A 24,841-nucleotide genomic window follows, 5' to 3' on the forward strand; every position below is an offset into this window, starting at 1 on the left:
GGGGAGGGACACTGACCTGGGAGGGACACTGACCTGGGAGGGACACTGAGCTGGGACGGACACTGAACTGGGGAGGGACACTGACCTGGGAGGGACACTGACAGGGGAGGGACACTGAGCTGGGAGGGACACTGACCTGGGAGGGACACTGAGCTGGGAGGGACACTGAGCTGGGAGGGACACTGAGCTGGGGAGGGACACTGACCTGGGAGGGACACTGACCTGGGAGGGACACTGAGCTGGGAGGGACACTGACAGGGGAGGGACACTGACCTGGGAGGGACACTGACAGGGGAGGGACACTGAGCTGGGAGGGACACTGACCTGGGAGGGACACTGAGCTGGGAGGGACACTGACAGGGGAGGGACACTGACCTGGGAGGGACACTGAGCTGGGAGGGACACTGACCTGGGAGGGACACTGACAGGGGAGGGACACTGACCTGGGAGGGACACTGACAGGGGAGGGACACTGAGCTGGGAGGGACACTGACCTGGGAGGGACACTGACAGGGAGGGACACTGACAGGGAGGGACACTGACCTGGGAGGGACACTGACAGGGGAGGGACACTGAGCTGGGGAGGGACACTGAGCTGGGAGGGACACTGAGCTGGGAGGGACACTGACAGGGGAGGGACACTGACCTGGGGAGGGACACTGACAGGGGAGGGACACTGACCTGGGGAGGGACACTGACAGGGGAGGGACACTGAGCTGGGGAGGGACACTGACCTGGGAGGGACACTGAGCTGGGAGGGACACTGACAGGGGAGGGACACTGAGCTGGGAGGGACACTGACAGGGGAGGGACACTGAGCTGGGAGGGACACTGACCTGGGAGGGACACTGACAGGGGAGGGACACTGACCTGGGGAGGGACACTGACAGGGGAGGGACACTGAGCTGGGAGGGACACTGACCTGGGAGGGACACTGAGCTGGGGAGGGACACTGAGCTGGGAGGGACACTGACAGGGGAGGGACACTGAGCTGGGGAGGGACACTGACCTGGGAGGGACACTGAGCTGGGAGGGACACTGACAGGGGAGGGACACTGAGCTGGGAGGGACACTGACAGGGGAGGGACACTGAGCTGGGGAGGGACACTGACCTGGGAGGGACACTGAGCTGGGGAGGGACACTGACAGGGGAGGGACACTGAGCTGGGGAGGGACACTGACCTGGGAGGGACACTGAGCTGGGAGGGACACTGACAGGGGAGGGACACTGAGCTGGGGAGGGACACTGACCTGGGAGGGACACTGAGCTGGGAGGGACACTGACAGGGGAGGGACACTGAGCTGGGAGGGACACTGAGCTGGGGAGGGACACTGACAGGGAGGGACACTGACAGGGAGGGACACTGACAGGGGAGGGACACTGACCTGGGAGGGACACTGACAGGGGAGGGACACTGAGCTGGGGAGGGACACTGAGCTGGGAGGGACACTGAGCTGGGAGGGACACTGACAGGGGAGGGACACTGACCTGGGGAGGGACACTGACAGGGGAGGGACACTGACCTGGGGAGGGACACTGACAGGGGAGGGACACTGAGCTGGGGAGGGACACTGACCTGGGAGGGACACTGAGCTGGGAGGGACACTGACAGGGGAGGGACACTGACCTGGGGAGGGACACTGACAGGGGAGGGACACTGACCTGGGAGGGACACTGACAGGGGAGGGACACTGACAGGGGAGGGACACTGACCTGGGAGGGACACTGAGCTGGGGAGGGACACTGACCTGGGGAGGGAAACTGACAGGGGAGGGACACTGACGGGGGGAGGGACACTGACCTGGGGAGGGACACTGACCTGGGAGGGACACTGACCTGGGAGGGACACTGAGCTGGGAGGGACACTGAGCTGGGGAGGGACACTGACCTGGGGAGGGACAATGACGTGGGGAGGGACACTGAGCTGGGGAGGGACACTGACCTGGGAGGGACACTGACCTGGGAGGGACACTGAGCTGGGGAGGGACACTGACCTGGGGAGGGACACTGACAAGGGAGGGACACTGACGGGGGGAGGGACACTGACCTGGGGAGGGACACTGACCTGGGAGGGACACTGACAGGGGAGGGACACTGAGCTGGGAGGGACACTGAGCTGGGGAGGGACACTGACAGGGGAGGGACACTGACAGGGGAGGGACACTGACAGGGGAGGGACACTGACCTGGGAGGGACACTGACAGGGGAGGGACACTGAGCTGGGAGGGACACTGACCTGGGAGGGACACTGACAGGGGAGGGACACTGAGCTGGGAGGGACACTAAGCTGGGAGGGACACTGACCTGGGAGGGACACTGAGCTGGGGAGGGACACTGACCTGGGAGGGACACTGACCTGGGAGGGACACTGACAGGGGAGGGACACTGACAGGGGAGGGACACTGAGCTGGGAGGGACACTGAGCTGGGAGGGACACTGAGCTGGGAGGGACACTGACAGGGGAGGGACACTGAGCTGGGAGGGACACTGAGCTGGGAGGGACACTGACCTGGGAGGGACACTGACAGGGGAGGGACACTGAGCTGGGAGGGACACTGACAGGGGAGGGACACTGAGCTGGGAGGGACACTGACAGGGGAGGGACACTGAGCTGGGGAGGGACACTGACAGGGGAGGGACACTGACCTGGGAGGGACACTGACAGGGGAGGGACACTGAGCTGGGAGGGACACTGACCTGGGAGGGACACTGACAGGGGAGGGACACTGAGCTGGGAGGGACACTGAGCTGGGAGGGACACTGACAGGGAGGGACACTGACAGGGAGGGACACTGACCTGGGAGGGACACTGACAGGGGAGGGACACTGACCTGGGAGGGACACTGACAGGGGAGGGACACTGACAGGGGAGGGACACTGACCTGGGAGGGACACTGAGCTGGGAGGGACACTGACAGGGGAGGGACACTGAGCTGGGAGGGACACTGAGCTGGGAGGGACACTGACAGGGGAGGGACACTGAGCTGGGGAGGGACACTGACCTGGGAGGGACACTGACCTGGGGAGGGACACTGACCTGGGAGGGACACTGACAGGGAGGGACACTGACAGGGGAGGGACACTGACCTGGGAGGGACACTGACAGGGGAGGGACACTGAGCTGGGAGGGACACTGACAGGGGAGGGACACTGAGCTGGGGAGGGACACTGAGCTGGGAGGGACACTGAGCTGGGAGGGACACTGACAGGGGAGGGACACTGACCTGGGAGGGACACTGAGCTGGGAGGGACACTGACAGGGGAGGGACACTGAGCTGGGGAGGGACACTGACCTGGGAGGGACACTGACAGGGAGGGACACTGAGCTGGGAGGGACACTGAGCTGGGAGGGACACTGAGCTGGGAGGGACACTGACAGGGGAGGGACACTGAGCTGGGGAGGGACACTGACCTGGGAGGGACACTGACAGGGGAGGGACACTGAGCTGGGGAGGGACACTGAGCTGGGAGGGACACTGACAGGGGAGGGACACTGACCTGGGGAGGGACACTGACAGGGGAGGGACACTGAGCTGGGAGGGACACTGAGCTGGGAGGGACACTGACAGGGGAGGGACACTGACCTGGGAGGGACACTGAGCTGGGAGGGACACTGAGCTGGGAGGGACACTGAGCTGGGAGGGACACTGACAGGGGAGGGACACTGACAGGGGAGGGACACTGACCTGGGAGGGACACTGAGCTGGGAGGGACACTGACAGGGGAGGGACACTGACCTGGGAGGGACACTGACAGGGGAGGGACACTGAGCTGGGAGGGACACTGAGCTGGGGAGGGACACTGAGCTGGGAGGGACACTGACCTGGGAGGGACACTGACAGGGGAGGGACACTGACAGGGGAGGGACACTGAGCTGGGAGGGACACTGAGCTGGGGAGGGACACTGACAGGGAGGGACACTGACAGGGAGGGACACTGACAGGGGAGGGACACTGACCTGGGAGGGACACTGACAGGGGAGGGACACTGAGCTGGGGAGGGACACTGAGCTGGGAGGGACACTGAGCTGGGAGGGACACTGACAGGGGAGGGACACTGACCTGGGGAGGGACACTGACAGGGGAGGGACACTGACCTGGGGAGGGACACTGACAGGGGAGGGACACTGAGCTGGGGAGGGACACTGACCTGGGAGGGACACTGAGCTGGGAGGGACACTGACAGGGGAGGGACACTGAGCTGGGGAGGGACACTGACCTGGGAGGGACACTGACAGGGGAGGGACACTGAGCTGGGGAGGGACACTGAGCTGGGAGGGACACTGACAGGGGAGGGACACTGACCTAAGGAAGGGACACTGAGCTGGGAGGGACACTGAGCTGGGAGGGACACTGACAGGGAGGGACACTGACCTGGGAGGGACACTGACAGGGAGGGACACTGACAGGGGAGGGACACTGACAGGGGAGGGACACTGACAGGGGAGGGACACTGACCTGGGGAGGGACACTGAGCTGGGGAGGGACACTGACCTGGGAGGGACACTGAGCTGGGAGGGACACTGACGTGGGGAGGGACACTGAGCTGGGGAGGGACACTGACCTGGGGAGGGACACTGACCTAAGGAAGGGACACTAACCTGAGGGAGGGACACTGACAGGGGAGGGACACTGAGCTGGGGGAGGGACACTGAGCTGGGAGGGACACTGACAGGGGAGGGACACTGACCTGGGAGGGACACTGAGCTGGGAGGGACACTGAGCTGGGGAGGGACACTGACCTGGGAGGGACACTGACAAGGAGGGACACTGACCTGGGAGGGACACTGAGCTGGGAGGGACACTGACAGGGGAGGGACACTGACAGGGGAGGGACACTTACAGGGGAGGGACACTGACCTGGGGAGGGACACTGAGCTGGGAGGGACACTGACAGGGGAGGGACACTGACCTGGGGAGGGACACTGACAGGGGAGGGACACTGACCTGGGGAGGGACACTGAGCTGGGAGGGACACTGACAAGGAGGGACACTGACCTGGGAGGGACACTGACAGGGGAGGGACACTGAGCTGGGGAGGGACACTGAACTAAGGAAGGGACACTGAGCTGGGGAGGGACACTGACCTAAGGAAGGGACACTAACCTGAGGGAGGGACACTGACCTGGGGAGGGACACTGACCTGGGGAGGGACACTGACCTGGGAGGGACACTGACAGGGGAGGAGCTCTGACCTGGGGAGGGACACTGAGCTGGGGTGAGGCAGGACCTTCAGGTCCTGCTCTTCACCCTCCAGCCCGTGGACGACTGGGAGAGAGACGGGGCGGAGGACCAAGGGCCCCGCGGTCCCAGCCTGGAGGCTGTGCCTGTCCTTGAAGGACACTGACTCCTGCTGCCACGAGCTGTGGGGCTCGGCTCCTGATCCTTCTGCCCACCCTGGTGACCCCCCAGGACACGCTGGGCACTCGCTTTGCGGGGCAAGCGACAACCAGCTGGGCCCCCGAACCTGGGCAGCAAGGGAGATGGGAATGGCCACAAGGCAGAGCCAGGCTGCTGGGCCAGAGGCGGCCGCCCATGACCACTTGTGCCCAAGTTGGAGTTAGAAGGGACGTCGGGTCCCAGGTTAGAGTCAGAAAAGTCCAGTGCCCCACAGAGAGCAAGCGAGCAAGCAGGCAGGGTGCAGCTTCCCCAGAGACAGGAGGAGGAACTGGCGGGCACAGGGGTCCCCAGGCCCGCCCTTGGCCCGGGACAACTTGGCTAGGGCCGCGGGAGGCCCTTCCAGACTCCCTGCCCGTGAGCAGGAGCCCCATCCTTCACGGGTGCTCACCAATCTGCCTGCAGAACTTCCTTGGCATCCCAACACTGCCAGGACCCGCGCAGACCCTGAGACCCGGGGACCCTGCTCTCAGACCACGTTTCTGGTCCCTTCTGCATCCTGCCACCAGTGCACAGCACTGTCCCCAGATAAGTTCCCCAGCAGATGTGCAAGCGGAGGCCACAAAAAACTCAACTGTGCACGGTGGTACACACCTGTAATCCCAAAGGCTGGGGAGGCTGAGGCAAGAGGATCACAAACTCAAGGCCAGCCTCAGCCATCAGTGAGGCCTGAGCAACTTAGCAAGTTGCACAATAAAAAATAAAAAGTGGGATGTGGCTCAGTGGTAAAGTGCCCCTAGGCTAAATTCCGAGTGCCCCCCAAAAAATCTTCATCTCTATCCTTTCCTGATATAAGCTTCCCCTACTCTTGCTCACTAGTCCTCTGCTTCTGACCCTCCTGGTTCAGGACCTGTTTGCTGCTCAGGTGATACAGTGATTCCTCGCCTTAAAAAACCCCAAGTAACCTGCCCTTCCTGTAACTCTCTGCAGCCACCTTGGCCCTGCCTGAGCCTCCAGTTTGCCTGCCCTGTCGCTGCCCCAGGGCCTTTGCACTGGTCCTCCCTCCATCTGTAGCACTCTATTTGTGCTGTGTGCCTCCCTAGCATCTGCATCTAAGCTTGGATTCCATCAGGCCAGGCAGGTCTTTCCTATCTGTATTTGTCCTACCCCCTGGACAGGGGATGTTCAATCTGGGAGCCACATGTGGCTATTGGGCCTTTGAAACAGGGTGAGTCGGAATGGAGAGCTGCTCTAAGTATAAAAGACACACCGGATTTCAAAGATTTGAAAAATAGTGCAAACATTCCTACATCTTTTATATTGGTTCTTACTGCAACAACGACCTTCTGGACATATTTGAGTTAAATAAAATTGTAATTAAAATTAACTTCAGCGCTTCTTCTGACAGGCTGAGGCTCTCAGAAACCTTAAACACACACGTGGCTCACGTCAGACTGCGACTTCGCAGCACCGGCTCTGGTCACTTTCTAGACGCTCTTTATCTTTGGTAGAATTACCTTTTCTGTTTATCCACCTGGTTTCCGCCTGTCTCCCGCCACAGGAATGCCAGCTGGTTGCTCCCCAAGCAGGGGCCTGTTCGCCCTGGGCCTAACAGCCTGGCATTCAGCAGGCGCCCACTTGTTGAACGAGTGATTCAAGAGCCGCCGCTGCGGCCCCGGGGAGGTCCCAGGCCGCCAGGACAGGCAGAGTGGAGGCCACGCAGGTGCGAGAGAAGCGAGGAGGCGGCAGAGTGAAGGGAGCGGGGACCACCCCGACGCCAGGCCCGGCCCGGCCCGCGCGCGCCCGCCTCGCGCAGTCACCTACCTGGCTCCGCGCCTGGAAGACGATGGGCACGAGCAGCAGCGCGCCGCCCAGCGCGAGCAGCACGTACTGGGCGTAGTGCATCACCTTGGGCATCAGCACCAGCTGCGTGTAGAAGGTCTGCAGTGTCTCGCCCTCCATGGCCCCGCTCTGCGGAAGGGAACACAGGGCTGGGCCCACGCCGCGGGTCCCGCAGGCCTCCGCCCGCTCCCGGCCGCGGCGCCAACCTTCCCTCGGGGTACTCGGCCGGACTACATTGCCCAGGCTGCCTTGCGGGGACCTGGACCATGTGATCAAGGCCGGACCAATGGCAGGCGGTCCTGGCCCATAGGCCCCTCCCACGTGGCCGCCCTATCTTGCCCTGACCAATGAGTGAAGCCGGGGTCTGAGCGCCTCGAGGGGGCGGGGCCACGAGAGGAAAGCAACTGGCGCCGGGTGTCTGCGCGGCGCGGAGCTCCGCCCTCCGCAGCCCCTCAGACTGGGCTGTGAGCACAGTGACCCCGACCTTGACCTTCCGAGCTATCTGTGCCGGCCACTAGCAAGCCCTGATTTAAATCTAGGTAGGCCAGAAATCACGTAACAAAATAATGTGACTTCATAAAATTAAATTACATCAAAAAATAAAGTAGACCAGAAGGAATACTGAAAAGCTTGGCAAGAAGAGAAGTTCAAGAAAAGTTGACTTTCTTGAAAACCTGCTTCCGGCCTTCCCGCCACAGCGGTCGCAGCAGTCACAAAACTACTTCACCCCCTGCCACGGACACGCTGCCACATAGCTTCCCCACCTGGTGGTCCTTGCAGCCCCCCAGGATCGTGGACATAAGGTGCGGAGACAGTGTCCCAGGCACACAGTCCCGTCCCCTGGCCCAGCCCTCTCCTCCCCGGTAGCCGACAGTGCCCAGTGCCACCTTACCTCTCCAAACCACAGCAGCGGCAGGACCACAGGCTCAATCTTCCCGGTTTGCCTGCAAGTGGGACAGAGCAGGTGAGTGACAGGTGTGGGTGAGGGGGTGGCTCGGCCGGAGGGTTGTGCCCTGCAGCTCCACAGTGCAGGTTGGGGAAGGGGTTGTGAGGGCAGGGAGCAGTTTCTCAACTCGAGCATGATCCTTTAAAATTAAAACACATCTCCGAAACGCCAAGGACTGACAGTGACTTGGCTGATATGTATTTGTCCCTTTTAGAAACAGAACCCCAATTCTATTCAGGTTGGCATCACACCCATACAAAAGACTATCTCAGTCTGTCTTGCTGAGAGTGGGGAGGGCCATGTGACCAAATTCTGGTTGATGAGATGTTAGCAGAAACCTATGTAGAATAGCTGGGAGGCAAACACTTTTTCTGTTCTGCTTTTCAGATGCCTGAAATGCAGATGCAACAGCTGGAGCTCTGACAGCCCTTTAGACCATTTAGACCACCTTGAAGACGGAAGCCATGTGCTAGGAAAATGGAACAAGGAGATGGGATGGACTCGGACCCTGGATGTCTTTGGCTGCCATAGTGCCCCAGGACGTCTGCCTCCCAACGTCCTCTAAAAGAAAACTGAAGTGGTAACAGTAAAGCTTTGTCCCCTTTGGGTCACAAGTGCTGTGTCTTCTGCTCAACAGCCAGACCTAGTTCCACCAACATGCCTCGGGACCAGCAGGGCTGGTCTTCGGTAACAGCCCAGAGACCCCACACGTGTGCAGGGAGGCTGAAGGATGTTCAGCGTTGCCTGGAGGAGCAAAAACAAGACAGCAGCAGCAGCCCGCGGTTCTCCAGGGACACAGGCCTCCTGCACAACCCACGCGGCCTGTGCAGAACGCCAGACAGCACCGAGTGGTCCTCAGACGCCACAGAGGAAGGGTCAGAGGCTCACTGTCGGGCATGAAAAGCAAGCTGCAGAACCACTAAGGATGAGCGCGGAACGCGTGAGGAATCCGCGGTCGACACCCACGCATCCGGCCACACGTGGGGGGAGCTGAATGAGCAGGGAGGGGGTCCCGCCCGGGGAGGTCCACTTACGCTTCCCATCAGCAAGAGAGCTGAGGGATAAAGACCTGTGGCCAAGGTCACAGGCAGTACGGTGCCAACGGAAATGAAGAGCTTTGTGAGGAGAAGGCTGACGTGACCTCGGCCTGGGGTCAGAGTCAGCTGGCAGAAGCAGTGCGGGTGCAGATCCGAGCCCGTGCTCAGGGTTGGAGGGCCTGGGGTCGGCGCTCACGGCCGGGCCCTCGGGAGGTGGGGTCTGTGCTGGGCCTCCGCCCCGCCCCTCCCCACCACTGGCTTCGGGTGGCTCGCCCTCCAGCCGGCTGCCCGCAGGGGAGGTGCTGGTCACGGGCCGGCTCTGCAGCCAGGCTCCCAACCAGCAGGCCCGGAGCACGCGGAGCCCCCAGTCCCCACGCAGAGCCGTGCGGCGGTTTTGCACCACGTGAGCAGCGTCCTCGAGGACCCCAGGCAGCCTCCCCGTGCGCTGGGCTCACGCGTGTCTCCTAGAGAGCAGGCCACAGAGACGTGGGACAGAGGGGTGGCCTGCGCAGCCTCTGCCCCTAGAGCCTCTGGAAGAAGCTACGGGAACTAAATAACGTCCATGGCGCCTTCCCTGTGGGCACCTTCCCTGTGGGCACCTTCCCTGTGGGTCTCTTCTCTGTGGGCACCTTCCCTGTGGGCACCTTCCCTGTGGGTCTCTTCTCTGTGGGCACCTTCCCTGTGGGCACCTTCCCTGTGGGTCTCTTCTCTGTAGGCACCTTCTCTGTGGGTCTCTTCTCTGTGGGCACCTTCTCTGTGGGTCTCTTCTCTGTGGGCACCTTCCCTGTGGGCACCTTCCCTGTGGGTCTCTTCTCTGTGGGCACCTTCCCTGTGGGCACCTTCCCTGTGGGCACCTTCCCTGTGGGTCTCTTCTCTGTGGGCACCTTCCCTGTGGGTCTCTTCTCTGTGGGCACCTTCCCTGTGGGCACCTTCCCTGTGGGTCTCTTCTCTGTGGGCACCTTCCCTGTGGGTCTCTTCTCTGTGGGCACCTTCCCTGTGGGTCTCTTCTCTGTGGGCACCTTCTCTGTGGGTCTCTTCTCTGTGGGCACCTTCTCTGTGGGTCTCTTCTCTGTGGGCACCTTCCCTGTGGGCACCTTCCCTGTGGGTCTCTTCTCTGTGGGCACCTTCCCTGTGGGCACCTTCCCTGTGGGTCTCTTCTCTGTGGGCACCTTCCCTGTGGGTCTCTTCTCTGTGGGCACCTTCTCTGTGGGTCTCTTCTCTGTGGGCACCTTCCCTGTGGGCACCTTCCCTGTGGGTCTCTTCTCTGTGGGCACCTTCCCTGTGGGTCTCTTCTCTGTGGGCACCTTCCCTGTGGGTCTCTTCTCTGTGGGCACCTTCCCTGTGGGTCTCTTCTCTGTGGGCACCTTCTCAGTGGGTCTCTTCTCTGTGGACACCTTCCCCGTGGGTCCCTTCTCTGTGGGCACCTTCCAGGTGGCCCTAGTGTACCAGGAACATGCCCCATCCTGCTGATGAACCGGTGCCTCCTGGTGGCCACTGGTCTCTGGGCCCTTCCATGGCCACCCCTCTGGGCCACGGCAGACACCAGCTGTTGAGGTCGCCTCCCTTGAGACAGCTTGCTGGCTGCAGGGGAGGTGGGCAGGGCCCCGGCCACCGCCGGTCCCTAGGGCTCCCGCCGCGGACGCGAGCTCCCCAGTGCACAGCTCTCGGGGGTCAGGATCTGAGTCAGCTCCCGACAGGTGGAAACGAGAGCTCCTGATCAAACCCAGCTCTGGCGTCCCCTGGGGAAATGCAGGGGATGTGGCCGCAAGGGCCCAGTGGCCCAGAGGCCACAGCCAGCTGGTGGTGGGCGGCCACCGGCCCTCTGGCTCCTCAGCCGAGGGCCCGGCCTGGCCCAGAGCCTTGGAGGCAGCGGCCCGGCAGAGCCCGGCTGGGAGCAGGTCTGTCCTGCCACGCGGGGACCCACGCAGATCACCCCAGCAGCTCTGGCCGCAGGCAGCGAGGCCAGAGCCCCGGCGCGGCCGCGCTAGGCATCCCAAAGCCAGGCAGAGGCCACCGTCCTGCTGCCACGTTCTCTCTAGAGGGATTTTTTAAACTATTCCAAATATGCTCAAAGTACAGGCCCTGACAGGAAGATGAGCCGCTGTCTTCCTACCCGTTCTATCAAACACGGCCTCACAGCCCGGGAACAGGCGCTGGTGCCTTGGGGCTGCAGGAATGTGAGCAGGCACAAAGGCGTTCAGTTCCCTCCAGCGGTGACGCAGAGTGACCCCAGGACCCGGAGGTCCACTCCCGCACGCAGACCCAGGGAGACACGTCTGCACCGAAACCGGACGGGCCACAGCAGCACCGTGCACCAGGGACGGGAGTGGAGAGAGCCGGCCCGTCCATCAGGTGACCGGGATGCTGTCTCACAGCCCGCCAGAGCCTCGGCCCCAAGAAGTGAGCCTGAGGACGTGACGCCGGGCACAAGGCCGCAGCCGCGCCGCTCTGTGCGAGATGCCAGCAAGGGCACATCACAGCGACAAGCAGAGCGTGGCGGCCAGGGGCTGGGGGAGGGGCGGCCACGAGTGCAGCAGGGTTCCTTTAGGAATGGTTGAAGGGCCCTGCAGCCCAAGGCTGCACTGCTGCGTGACACTGTGAATGCCTCACAAAGCAAGAAAAACTGTCCACCTTTCAAGGGTGAGTTTTGTGGTGGGGAATTCTGTCTCTATTAAGCTTTTATTTGAAAAAAAAAAAAAAAAAAAATCAGTGCATAAACTGGATGCAGTGGTGTGCGCCTGTCCCAGCAACTCGGGAGGCTGAGGCAGGAGGATTACAAATTCAAGGCCAGCCTGGGCAACTTAGCAGGGCCCTAAGCAACTTACAGCAAGACCTGCCTCAAATGAGACACTTTCTTTTTTTTTTTTTTTTTTTGCAGTGCTGGGAATCGAACCCGGGACCTTGTGCTTGCAAGGCAAGCACTCTACCGACTGAGCTATCTCCCCAGCCCAAGACACTTTTTTTAAAAAAGGGGCTGCAGATGTACCTCAGGGGTAGAGCTCCTGGGTTCAACCCCTGGCACCGTGTTGAAAGAAAAAAATAAAATCAGTGCTTAAAAATCCCTCTGTAGGGACCGGGGATACAGCTCAGTTGGTGGGGCGCTTGCCTCGCTGGGTTCAATCCCCAGCACCGCAAAACCACAACCACAGCAACAACAACCATTCCTCTGTGAACAAGCTCCAGGTGACGCTGTAAGTCTTTCTCCTCAGTCCCTTGGTCTGGGCCCCGGGCAGACGGGCAGGGACGGCTCCCGAAGCAGGGCACCACCTCCCGTCCACGCCCGGCTCCAGCAGTGGGTCTCCGGGTCTGGGGCCCCCGCGGGCTCCGCTCCGGCTCCCAGGCCCACTCACCCGATGCCTCTGACGGCTTTGATGTAGAGGCTCAGCTGCAGTTTCACGGAGCAGTTCATGGGGATTCCGGTGACCTGCGGGGAGAATCACAGTGAGGAGACCGCCAGCCTCGCAGGCCCGCTGGGGAGGACCTGCGTCCCAGCCCAGCCGCCTTGCTTTGATCGACCTGGCGCGAGCCCCTTGTCGGGGGCCACAGTCTACCAAGTCTAGCGCACGGGGTCTCCTGCCCGGGTCCGAGCGCTGACATGTGCTTCCACACAGTGCTCGTGCCCCTGAGGTCAAGGTCCCCTGTCACTGGGTAGAAGAGGCCCCACCCCTTCCGTCTGTCCTCCTGAGGAGCACTTCCCACAGCGCAGGCTGGCGTGATTTGGGGCCCCCTCCCAGCCCCCATCAGACAACGTGGTGGGGATCTTCCCGGTCCCTCCCCGCTCCTCCCTCCTCCCTCTGCACTGCACCCGCGCCGACCTCCCTTCTGGCAGGGCTGGCCTAGGCCGGGCGCCAGGCAGCTCTGCCATTTACACAGAGCCAAGGAGGACCCCTGGCGGTCTCCCCGTTTTGTTTGTAGGATTTCATCATGTCCTATTGGAAGTTGTAGGAGAAGGATTCCTTTATGCAGGACTCCACTTTGTGCTGGGCATGGGGGCCACGCCTGTGATCCCAGAGGCTGGGGAGGCTGCGGCAGGAGGATCTCAAGTTCAAAGTCAGCCTTAGCAACTTACTGAGGCCCCGTTTCTAAATAAAAAATAAAAAGCCTGGGATGTGGCTCAGTGGTTAGCACCCTGGGTTTAATCCCTGGTACAAAAATCAAAAATCTATTTTGCAAGTGAGATACTTTTTTAGAAAGTCAATAGCAAAAGAATCGCCTCACACACATTCCTACAATCAGGAAGGCGCTTCCAGAACAAAGTCAGGAATAACAGGGAAAGACCCAGGGTCGAGGCCTGAGGGCCAGGGCCAGGGCCGGGGCTTCTTCCCTGTGACTCACTCCCTGACCTGGATCAGGAGCTGGTCACACCAGCTCACGGACCCTGCGAGGCACACAAGGTACGTGAGGCAGCCAGACGGCCATCCCTGCCTGTGGGAAAGGGCTGGTCTTCCCTTCCAGCCTCCGGGCCTCCCAGCCCGCGCAGGAGCAGGGCAAGCCCTGGCTCCCGAGCCTGGGGAGAGGTGGACTTGGGAACCGGAGGCCAGCGAGGTCACCCCAGGCCTGCACCGCCCTCCTCAGAGAGGATCCGGGACTTCAGCGGGTCCTCCACCCCTGGACGCTAACCGGGGCTCCCTGCGCCTCAGCTGCCTGCAGAACTGCCGGGGGAGGCCGGGCGGGCTCTCCTGGGAGGCTGGTGTGCGTGCGGGGCAGAGGGGCCGTGGGAGCGGCTCCCTGGGAAGGCCGGGCCAGGCGCTCCTGGGCCTCTGGGGCATCACTTCTGCCGCGCTGTCCCCCCCACTGCGGGAAGCGGGGCGTCCTGTGCGCCCACAGGGGAGACTCGGTCTCGAGCCGCCTCCCCTGTCGTCCTGCTCCACCTGCCCTGGCTGTGGCCGCGCCCTGGGCTGAGTCCTTGAGACGCCCGGGGAAGCCCCGAGCGCCCGCCACCTCCTTCCCTCCGGTCCCGGGCCCTGACCCCGCCACGCCCTTCTCTGGGGACTCTGTCCCAGGCCCCCTGGGCCCCTTCTTCCAGGACCGTCAGGTCCCGCCGCCCCCACTGACCCCAGGGAACAGAAACGCAGCCCACTGGGCCACCGCCGGGCCTCACAGCAGGGCAGCCGGGCAGGAGCTCGCCGAGCAGCCAACACGCGTCAGCAGGCAGCGTCCACTCCTCCCGCCCGCAGAAGGGCTCCTCCGCCCGGCCTCACCGGAGGCAGCCTGGGCCTCTCTTGGGCCTCTCTCGGGCCTCCAACACGGACTCCCCCTTTTCTCTGTTCAGGGCCAAAAGAAAACCCGCTCACTACGTAGCTATCATGAGGGCACAGAGGAGAGTGCTCCTGGCAGAACTCTCCAGAAGGCAGCAGAAAGGCAGCAAAATGAACAGATGCAAAGGGAAGGAAGGGAGCTGGGTCCAGGCCCCGCACAGCGGCTAAGAGGGTCTGCGGAGGAGGAAGAAAAGAGCGGGTTTCAGAGGCCTGCAGGAGGGCCAGCGTGAGGGAGCCCGGCCCTCAGACTCCTGGACACAGAGCCCGGTGGCATTAGCCGTCTCTGCGCTGGACTGAGAGCCCCAGGACGGAAGGCAGTGGTCAGAGACACCTGTGCCCCCACGTCCACCGCAAGGCAGAGCAGGAAAGGAATGGAGGCAGGCGTCCATCAACAGACGAACAGGTAAAGAAGGCCACACAGCGGCCTTGCGAAGGGACTCTCGTGACTGGGACAACAGGGTGGAGGAGGCCGAGCCGTCGGGAGGCCCAGCCAGACAGACCAACAGCGGCCTCACTGTGTGTGGAACCCGGGAACGTGGGCCACAGAAGAGCGGAGGGCCAGTCCCCAGGTGGGGCCGGCGACCACGGACTCAGGAGGAGGGATCCAGCCGTCCGCCAGGCACCGTGCTGACCGAGACGGGGAACTGTGTCGGCGAGAGCTGCCGCGGAAGCGGATCCTAGGTGCTCCCGCCCAGCAGGGCCATGACGCGGCTCCCGCCATCGCCAGGGGACCCGCAGTGACAAGTGACAGTGGCTCTCCTAACCACGTGCCGTTTCTATTTTCCAATTTTAAAGATTATTTGTTAATAAAGGTCTTTGGGGAGAAGGTGAGCGTTCTCCGGCGGGAGTGTCCAGAAGCAGAAACCCACAGAATCTCCCTGTCGGCCGTGGGGGCTGCGGGGTCCAGCGGGGACACCGCAGGGGACAGAGATGCCAGGGAGGGGCAGGCCCGTCCTCGGGAGGCACGCTCCCTCCTGGTCCCCACACAGGACAAATTCCCCGAATCTGATTTATCTGTGAGATGTGCCAGGCCCGGGCAGGTATCTCAGGATCTTTATGGCAGCTTGACACAGCCCGAGGGTGCCCGAGGGGCTCGCAGAGGCCGCCAGGCTGATAGCTCTAATGAATTTACGATCTGAGGGCCTTTTATAGACCCCTGTAAAAGGACAATAAAATCCCTGAACTATGGAGCCGGGGTAAAGCGGGGACATCCTTGAAGTACCAACGCCAAAGAAAGCCAGGCTGCCAGCCCCCAGCCTGGAGCCAGGAGGGGCCAGTCCAACATCCACACCCGAGAAACCTCCCGCCCCAGGCCCGGGCGGCAGGGCTCACCGGGTGGACGTCCAGGAACAGGGAGTGCTCCTCCTGGCTGGGGTGCAGGCCCCCCACTGCTTCTGCCAGCACCGGGTCGGCGTTGAGGAAGTGGGGGTGCGAGAGGAACAGGGGCGCACCTGGAAGGCAGAGGGCAGAGGCCGTCAGGAGGAGGCAGGCCCTGCAGGCGCGGCCCTGAGCGGGGTCCAGGCTGCAGACGGGACAGCCGCGGTCTGCAGAGCTCCTCCGGGACCAGGACCGGTCGGGGGGCCGAGGCCCAGGCACAGGGACATGGCCAGGGACAAGCTGGCGGAGAGGGAAGCAAGAGGGGCTGACGCTGGGGGTGGCCTCCAACAGACGCCAGGCCCAGGCCGGGAGCACGTTCCAGGGTGGGGTGCACGGCAGGTGGGCGCGGGAAGGAGACTCACAGAGGGGGACACGCGGCCGGTCTCCGGGGTGGCGCGTTCTGGTGAGCAGGGACAGCCAGCCTCGCCCTCCGAGTGAGAAACCCCCACACAGAAACGTGAGGCCCAACCTCATGGAGCAACCCAATGGCAGACGGCAGCCCCCGGGCCCCCCGCCCGGCGATCAGGGTTGTCAAGGAGCCTCTCAGTGTCAGGAGCTCCAGGGGGACAGATCCTCAGGGACAGAGAGCAGGGTGAGGTTAATGGGCACGGGGTCTGCTTCGGGGGATGACGGTGCTCTGGAACAGAGGGGTGGCCGCCCCGCGACAGCGTGAACGTCCTGGATGCCTGTGAAGCGCACGCTTCAAAATGGGGGACCGTGTGGCATATGAACTGCACCTCGATTTTAAAAAAGGCAAAGGAAAAACCCAGAGTCCAGGTCTCCCTCCCCGGAACCATCAGCCCTTCCTTCGCGGCCAGGTGGTGACCAACCTGGCTCTGCGCACCTCCCAACCTTGAATTCTGGGCTGTTGCTGCGTTTCTCAGCAAAGCCCAGAGTCGGTCTGAAAGAAGACCTGGGATTTCCCTGGGCGCAGGGGCGCACGCCTGAATCCCGGCAGCTCGGGGGCAGCCTCAGCAACGTAGTGAGGCCCTAAGCAGCTCGGTGAGACCCTGCCTCTAAATGAAACTGTTTTTTTAAGAAGGGCTGCGATGTGGCTCAGTGGTTAAGCAGCCCTGGGCTCCATCCCTGGAAACTAAAAGATAAATAAAAAGAGCTGGGGCTGAAGCTCAGGGCACAGCACCCCTGGTTCAAAACAAAGTAAATGTTGGAATCAATTTATAATAAATAAGAGGAAACTAACGAATGCCGTGGATCCTAACCAGACCCGCTCCTGGCACGAGGCTTTGACTGACGCCTGCTCTTTCTCTGTTAAAGTCAGGTCGAGTGACAGGGACTGGGAAGGTCTTCGCTCTCTCCGCACCCCAGAGCCTTCGTAATGGGAAGGACTCAGAGAATGGAAGAGGCCAGTGGAAGCCCACGCTCCTTGGGCTCTTTGCAGTCCCCTCGAGCCCCTGTGGGGATGGACCTATGCAATTTGGAAGACCCGGTCCCACCTGCCCATCTGCAGCGAGAACAGCCCACAGGCGAGGGCGTGGGCCCAGCGTGGCCTCTGGGAGGGAGGTGTGCTCCAGCCCGCCAGGCCCTGGAGGCAGAGCGCCGGAGCAGCCCCGCAGCCTCCCACCCCCGACACCAGGGCGGCCACATGGCTGCAGCACCTGCACGCAGGCACCTGAGCTTCTCCGCCACTTTATTTCCAAACGCCCTGAAAGAGACCAGCCTGGGCAATAAGCGTAATTAATTTATGGCTTTATGGCACCTAACCAGACAAGATTGCCCAGGATTGCCACGGTTGTGAGGAAGGAGCCCCGTTGGGCACGTCAGAGGCTCTCGTGAGACCCAGAGGTTTGAGGTGAGGGAGTTCTGAGTCCAAGAAATTCCCCAGGCCTGGAAAGGGAAACGTGTGGGTATTTTTTATCTTCAGATAAAATGCCAGAGAAATGCAGACGCAGGTGCACCAAGCAGCAGGTGCAAGAATGTTCTAGAAGCACTCCAGTCACGGTCAAAACATAAGAATGAGCCAGCAATTCAGCAGCTCGGGAGGCTGAGGCAGGAGGATCGCAGGTTCAAGGCCAACCTCAGCAATTTAGCGAGGCCCTGTCTCAAATTTTTTAAAAAGGGCTGGAGCTCTAGCTCAGTGATGAGGCACCCTGTGCTCCATCCCACCTACCAAACACAACAAAACCCACAGGCGCTGTGGGTGCAGGGGAAGGGGCCGGGCGCGGGGCTATGCTCCCGTGGAGGAGCGCCTCACGGGTGCCCCAGATGTCACCCCTGCGTGACAATGAGCAGAAGGAGCAGGAAGCAAGGCAAAGGGGCACCCGCAGTTCAGTTCCCCTCCCAGGAAGCCAAGGCCCGGCAGAGCTGGGTGCCCCAGGGCAGGACGGGGAGGGCGTGCCCACCGCGTGGGGCTCCTGCCTGGGCACTTGCACTTGGAAGAGGAAGCTCCGTCTGACGGGAGCGCTCAAATTCTCCCAGACTTTTGAGACACTTTGGCAGATGTGCCAGGAGAAGGCAGGGCACACCCTCCGCGGGGCCTGGCAGTGCCCCTGCTGGTTGCTGCCCCAAGGCAGACTCTCCCCCACTCTCTGCCATGTGCTTCCCTTGGTGCCAGCCTTACCTGCAGGGCAGGAGGCTGGGCACAGGATGCCAGCCTGGCCAGGGGCACAGCCCAATCTCAGCTACAGTGCTTGGTTCACAGTGGGCATGGGATGCAAGTGACCCATCAGAGCAAAGAGGGCCCAGGGGTCCGTCCCTGCAGGACTCCCAGCTGCAGCCTCCACGGCAGCCACCAGGGGATCTGGCCTGGCAGTGGAGCCAGCCCAGGGGACGACCCCGCTGGACATGGTGAAGGGCAGCTTCCCGAGGGATCCAGCTCCAATGTGCACTGAGGGGTCTGCTCTGGAGGTGTCAGTCACCCCAACCAAGAGTGGGGGCCCCCAGGCCCAGCGTCCACCACCTGCCTCCCAAGTCGCCATGACGCTGCTCCCAGCAGGTGACTCCGTCTTATAAGTGGAGATTCCTGTGGACACCAGTGAAGACCACGTGAGACAAGCAGAGGACAGTGCCCAGGTGGCTGGACCAGGCCATGACAAGGGGGGACCGCAGGCCCAGCGCCCAGCCTGTCGCCCTGTTCTGCCTGAAACCGGGGACACGTCCCATCTCCGGGTGATCCTTCTCCCGACCAGCTAGACCATCCCTGCACGGTCACCTTCTCCAGCTGGAAGACAAGGTCGGGCGAGACCCGGCCAGCTGGGGGCCAGCTTTGTGTCCCACACCCACGGGGCCTCAGCCACGCCCAGCCTCAGGCCTCGGTCCTGCAAGACACGACCGCCCTCACGTCCAGATAGTCAAACACTGAGTGGCCACTGCGTGCTGGGCACAGCACAGAACCCGAGGGTACAGCTGAAAAGAAGGCCAGGTGGCAGGGAGCCCGGCCACAGCACCCACGGTCGGGCTGAGGAGGCCGAGGGGGACGGTGTGAGGCAAGCCCAGAGGACAGCAGCAGAGGGAAGGGCCTGACGGGGAGTGGCCGGCGCCACCGCTTCCTATGGACAGCAACAGCCTTCCTGCGCTGTCCACCCGGCGGCCACCAGGCCCACGGGGCTGGGCGTCTGAACTGCAGCTTCTGTGAGGCAAGAAGGGCCTTTCAATGTGATGTCATTTGAATCAGTTGCAACGTCAACAGCCACAGGAGGCCAGGGACCAGAGGGCAGGACCAGGCGGCCGGGCGGGTGGAGAGAGGAGCTCGGCCGTCGGGGGGCGAGGGGCGAGGGGCACCGGCCGAGGCCGGGGGTCTGAGGTGAGCAACGAGGTGGGCGCAGCGTGGAGATGGGCCCTGACCACCCAGCGATGGTGCCCAGCACCTCCAAACAAGGGTCTGACACAAGGCCCCGCCCGGCCGCTCTCACCCGATGGGGTGAAGGATCGTTCCCACCAAGCCTGGCTCTCCAAAGGGCGCGGGAGGCAGACATGGCCGCGGCGGCCCTGGTGCGACACCCACGGACACGCTCGCCTGAGCAGCGGGAGCCGGGGACGGGGAAAGCAGGGCTCGGAACGGCCACCTTCCGAGAGGGGTCGTCCTGGATTGCCCAGGGGGCTCTGCTGTGGCCCCCAGGGTCCTGGAAACCAGCCGGGAGAGGGGACGGAGACAGAGATGTGAGCACAGAGGTGGATCCCAGGGATGGGAAGCTGCTGGCGACCAGGAGCAAGGGGCCGCGGGCACCTGGAGAAGCAGGGGAGGCCAAGAGCCGACTGCCCGCTGCAGGCGCTCGCCAGGACCTGGACCTGGGCCCAGCGACATGGCAGGCCTCCGGATCAGAGCTTCTCCAGTCACCTTCCGCCCTGCGCCCGCTCTGCAGCCTCATGGGCTCAGGGGGAACAGAGACCAAGCCGACCGTGGGCAGAGGAGCCCCTCGCCTGCCCCGCCGCGGCCCCCGTCCCCAGGACACCTACCGAACCTGCAGGTGCTGACGTTCTGGATGCCGGACTCCAGGCAGGGGCAGAAGCCTTCGTTGGGCGGGTAGACGGACCCGTTGGCGAATAAGGTTTTGGGGGCCACGAAACGGTAGGTGGGGATGCCTTCAAACACCCTCGGCTCCTGGTAGACCAGCTTCATGGACCTGCAGGGGGCAGACAGGGCGACGACGACCCCGCGGTCACCCCACCGTGACCCCAAGGCCACCCGGTAGAGCTGCCTCACCACCTGAACCGCCCCCAGGGCGCCTCCTGCCCAGGGAGGCGCAGTGGCCCCGACCAGGCCGATCCATTCTCCAGGACCACACGAGCTTTAAATCAGAAACGAAGACCGCAGTGTCCACGCCCGTGAGCTCGGCGTCCAAGGACTCGACCGACCGTGGGTGACCAGCAAAGCTGAGAAGGGCTGCGTCCTTTTTTACTGGACAGCACCCGGCTGGCCAGTCTTCCCTCGTCCACCTTAAAAGGTCCTCGTTTTGAAAACAGCGATTATGCAAGAAAACGTCTTTTCTGTTAGAAAGCACCCGCTGAGGCCCTGAGGCACGAGGGCCCACGGCCTCCCACCCACACGGGGACGCGGCCCGGCGATACAGCAACTGGGCGAACCAGGAAGGACGGAGCAGCTGGTGCCAGGGCTGGACCGTGTCCACCAGGGTCCCAGGTAGAGGAGTGACTCCAGGTGAAGACCTCTTGGGAGCTGGGGAGCCTTTAAGAGGTGGCCTCCTGGGCATCTTCAGGCCTCTAGGGGTGCACCTGACCTGTGGGACCCCAGACTCCTCCTCTTCCTCTCTTTAGCTCCCTGGCCACGAGGGGGGTCCTGCTCTGTCACACACTGTGCTGCCTCATGATGGGCCGACCCCGCGTGGACGGGAGCTTCCACAACTGTGACCGCAATAAACCTCTTCTCTCTATAAGTTGATTAACCCGCATGTTGCTACGGTGACGGGAGCTGACTGACGGCTGGGCCAAGGTAGACGGGTTCCTCGCACTGTTCTTGCAACTTTTCCCCAAGTTTAAAATTCTAGCCGGACGTGGTAGCACACGCCCGTGATCCTGGCAGCTCAGAAATCTAAGGCAGGAGGGCAGCAAGTTCAGGGTCAGCCTGGACAACTGGACAAGACCCTGCCTCAGAAAGTAAGAAGGTCTGCGGGTGTAGCTCCGGGGTGGAGCGCCCGGGTCCCGACCCCGTGCTGCGTGCCAGCTTCCTATGGGGGCTGGCCGTGGCTCAGCGGCAGGGCGCTCGCCTCACACACAGGCCTGGGTTCCATCCCCAGCAGCACAAAAAATAAAAGGAAATGCTGCTTTTAAAGCCGCCACACACACAGCCAAAGCAGGCCACTGTGACATCCCGTGCACTGGCCGGAGTCCCCTGATAGGAAGTGACCCCCCGGGCACAGGAACTGTGCCCTTCCTGCCATCCTGTCCCACGCCTGGCACAGAGCAGGGCTCCATGGGGTGCTGGGGAGGCGGAGCCAAGGGTCGCCTGGTGAATTCCCAAGGGAAGGACATTTCCAGAGTGGCCAGAACGGAACAGCACATCTGGCCACGTCTGGAAAAGGGCCGCAGGAGCTGGTGGCTGTTGTCCACCTGCAGCCAGGGCTGCTGTAGGGCGCAGCCCAGCGGCCTCCACGGCTACAGAGCTGGGGACCAAGGGCCCGGAGAGGAGCCCCGTCTCCGCAGGCAGAAGGTCCGGGCAGCCAGCCAGAGGTGGGGGGCCTCAGCCCTCACCTGGGGCTCGCTGTCCCCGCACCCTGTCCTGCCTCCCCACCAGGGTGGCCCAGTGACATCAGCTGCCTGTGGGCCGGGGCACCGTGTGGGGTCTGGGCACCAACCGAGGACTCAAGGGGGCACCAGGCAAGGAGCCCCAAAGTGAGGCAAAGCCCCTCGGGGCGGAGCGGCTCCCGTGGCCCCTGCCCGAGGCTGGCCCAGTGGTCACCTGCAGGCCTCGGGGCTGTAGAACTCCAGCGAGGACTCGGGGGTCATGAAGGGCGCCCACATCTGCCCGGAAGTCCCGTTGATCATGTTGCACTGATCCGAATGCCAGAAACTGACCTGCAAGGGGCGGGGGCGACGGCCACTCAGGACAGCCCGGGCAGCACTGCCCCAAGGGCCACCTCTCACGTCCCCGTGCCGGCCACACCCTCACAGCCACGACCATGACTCTGCTGGGGACACAGGGACCTCTTCTGTAGAGAGCCCGTCCCCAGGGCTCCCTGCCCATTGAGGTGGACAGACACCTCCAGAAGACAGGTAAGCCGGAGGCACCGGCCGGCCACTGAAGACCTAATGGGGCGGCCAGGACCGTCCAGTGAACCCATCGGTCGCTGCCTCTAGGGAGGGAGGCCTGGCCCCGAACGCGCCACGCGCTCTCTGCCCTCTTACTGAGAGCCCTCAGTGCCGCCTGCCTAGACGGAAGACAAATCAAGGCTGGGCGGCATCCCTGGGCAGGGGTTGAACCCCCAGCCTCGGCCCCCTGGGGCAACTGTCCCGGACCCGGTGCCCCTGGCGGCCACCACTCAGGTGGAGGGGCACTCCGCACACCAAGGAGAGGCCGCCAAGCTGCAGGACCCTGCCCGAGAGATGATCCGCTGCGTTCAGTCGGGCACACCAGCGGCTGACGGAGGACTGTCCCCAACAGCAACCGTGGGCTTGCTCCGCAGGTGGCGGTGAGCGGAGACGGAGGGTCCCGGGCAGGGGGCCACACAGGGACACGGTTTTACTTGGAGACCGAGGGTCCCGGGCAGGGGGCCACACAGGGACACGGTTTTACTTGTAACATGAACGCCTCCCGCGATTCGTTCAGACAGGGTCCTTGTAAACGAAGCATCGAGCAAGAGAGGCAGAGTCCCCGGCGGGCACCGCCCACCCCCAGCAGCGGCCTCAGCCAGCCGCAGTGACACCCTCCGCCTGAGGTGTCCGTGGGACGGGGCCCGGCCACCCCCGGGTCCCCAAGGCGGCTGGGGCTGTCGCCAGGGCTCACCTTACTCAGCCCGTTCCACTTGTCCACTAGGTGGATCCTGCTGAAGTTCCTGACCCCGGTGAACACCGTGAAGAGCCCCGAGTCCGAGTCGTTCATCTGCAGACAACGTGGTGGACGGCCTTGCTAAGCTGGGGACGGGAGCGCAGGGCCGGGAGGGTGGCCACCAAGCCCATCGGCTCCGTCCGCCTCAGCCCTGCCCTTCCCGGGAGGTCATTCACGGCAGCGTCCCACCTGCTCCAGGTCAAGAGGAGCAGACTGGGGCCTTCCAGGAGGGCCGCTCCGCTGGTTTTAGTGGGCTGCAGGGTCCCCTCTTTCCCGCCCAGCTCAAGGAGGGTCCCTCTCCTCCACCCCATCACCCTCTTGGAATCCAGCATGGCCAGGGTCAGCAGAAGTCCAAGTCTCTGCCTGCGGGTACGTTAAGGCCCGGGCACAGGCGCTTCCCCAGGCTGCTGCTATGGCGACATGGAAGTGTGAGCCCACTGTGGGCCTCCCTCGCCCAGGACCCCGAGTGACCGCCACAAGCAGAGGGCCCCTTGGTCCCTCACAGTGGACGTGGAGTGCAAGCCGAGAAATCAACGTTTGCTGCTTCAGCCGCTGACACTGGGGCTACTTGTCAGGGCCGCAAAACCCAGCCGGTCCTAACTGGCCCTGAGGTTCGCGGAGCCTTCAGACAGGAAGGCCAGGCCCTGGCGCCCAGGGGCGTTGCCCAGAACGAAGACACGCCCAGCACAGAGAGACGTGGGGGTCGAGAAGAGCTGTCCCACCCTGGCCTCCCGCAGCTGCGTGTCTGTCAAGTCCCCGGCCCAGACGGACAGCACACCAGGACTGCGGGCGCTGCGGGTGGCAGGGAGTGGTCATGACAGGGACTCTGCGCAGTGGCCACTACCGTCAGTATCACCACTAAATGGGCGACGTGGCAGAGGAGGCACCAGAGCGCCAGCCCCTCCTTCACGTCAAACCCCGCGCCCTGCTCAGGGAGCCAGCCGGCTCCCTAAAGGCCGGCACTGCCAGCTCCCGGCTCCCCGGCAGCTGGCGGGGCCCACGCCCGGTTCTGGCCCACAGAAAACAAGTGAGAAGTCGGTTTTCCCCCTGCAGCAGGGAGGCAGCCTGGAGTCGCCGATTCACCCTCAATTCCCCCACCCGTCCCCCCACCTTTTCCTTCCTGCCGTGCTGCCTGGAATGAGGATGTGATAGCTGACGTGCCAGCTGCCATCTTGAGCCACGAGATTACCCTGAGCGTGGAAACCGCACCCCCAGGGTGGCACTGAGGAGCGGCAGAAGGCTCCCAGGACACCGAGACCTCGAGGCCACACCGACACTGAACAGCTGACCACCAGACTGTTATTTTGAGGTTTCCGTTAGCCACAGTCATAGATGGTAGCTCGGCTACTGACTTTGCAAGAACTTCCACTTGCCAGGCATTTCAGAGAGTGCAGGTGCTTTCACAGGACCATGTTGCTTACCCCGAACTTGCCAGTGCACCCACCTGACCAGAACCTGCCATCTTGGACAAAAACGTATGAGCGTCTATCACACTCAGGTGCGGATCGGGTCCTCCTGCCGCTCTGCACCAGAACGACAGAGCCCAAAGCGGAGGCTGAGACTGAAGCAATCCAGAGAGCTCATTAAA

General features: G+C 62.9%; 1 protein-coding gene across 3 annotated transcripts in view; it reads right to left on the reverse strand.

Annotated features, from left to right (window-relative positions):
• The window catches only part of Scarb1 (scavenger receptor class B member 1), a 70,346-nt gene that overhangs the window by 12,112 nt on the left and 33,393 nt on the right, over positions 1-24,841 (reverse strand). For all 3 annotated transcript variants that reach the window (XM_047560981.1, XM_047560980.1, XM_047560979.1), the window contains 7 exons: positions 23,212-23,307; positions 22,168-22,283; positions 20,211-20,377; positions 15,753-15,871; positions 12,513-12,586; positions 8,072-8,123; positions 7,162-7,308 (listed from right to left, as the gene is read on the reverse strand). In XM_047560981.1, the coding sequence (XP_047416937.1) occupies positions 7,162-7,308; positions 8,072-8,123; positions 12,513-12,586; positions 15,753-15,871; positions 20,211-20,377; positions 22,168-22,283; positions 23,212-23,307 (771 nt within the window). The remainder of the gene's footprint in view (positions 1-7,161; positions 7,309-8,071; positions 8,124-12,512; positions 12,587-15,752; positions 15,872-20,210; positions 20,378-22,167; positions 22,284-23,211; positions 23,308-24,841) is intronic.

The sequence above is a fragment of the Sciurus carolinensis genome, chromosome 8, assembly GCF_902686445.1.
Source record: "Sciurus carolinensis chromosome 8, mSciCar1.2, whole genome shotgun sequence".
NCBI classification, from domain to species: Eukaryota; Metazoa; Chordata; class Mammalia; order Rodentia; family Sciuridae; genus Sciurus; species Sciurus carolinensis.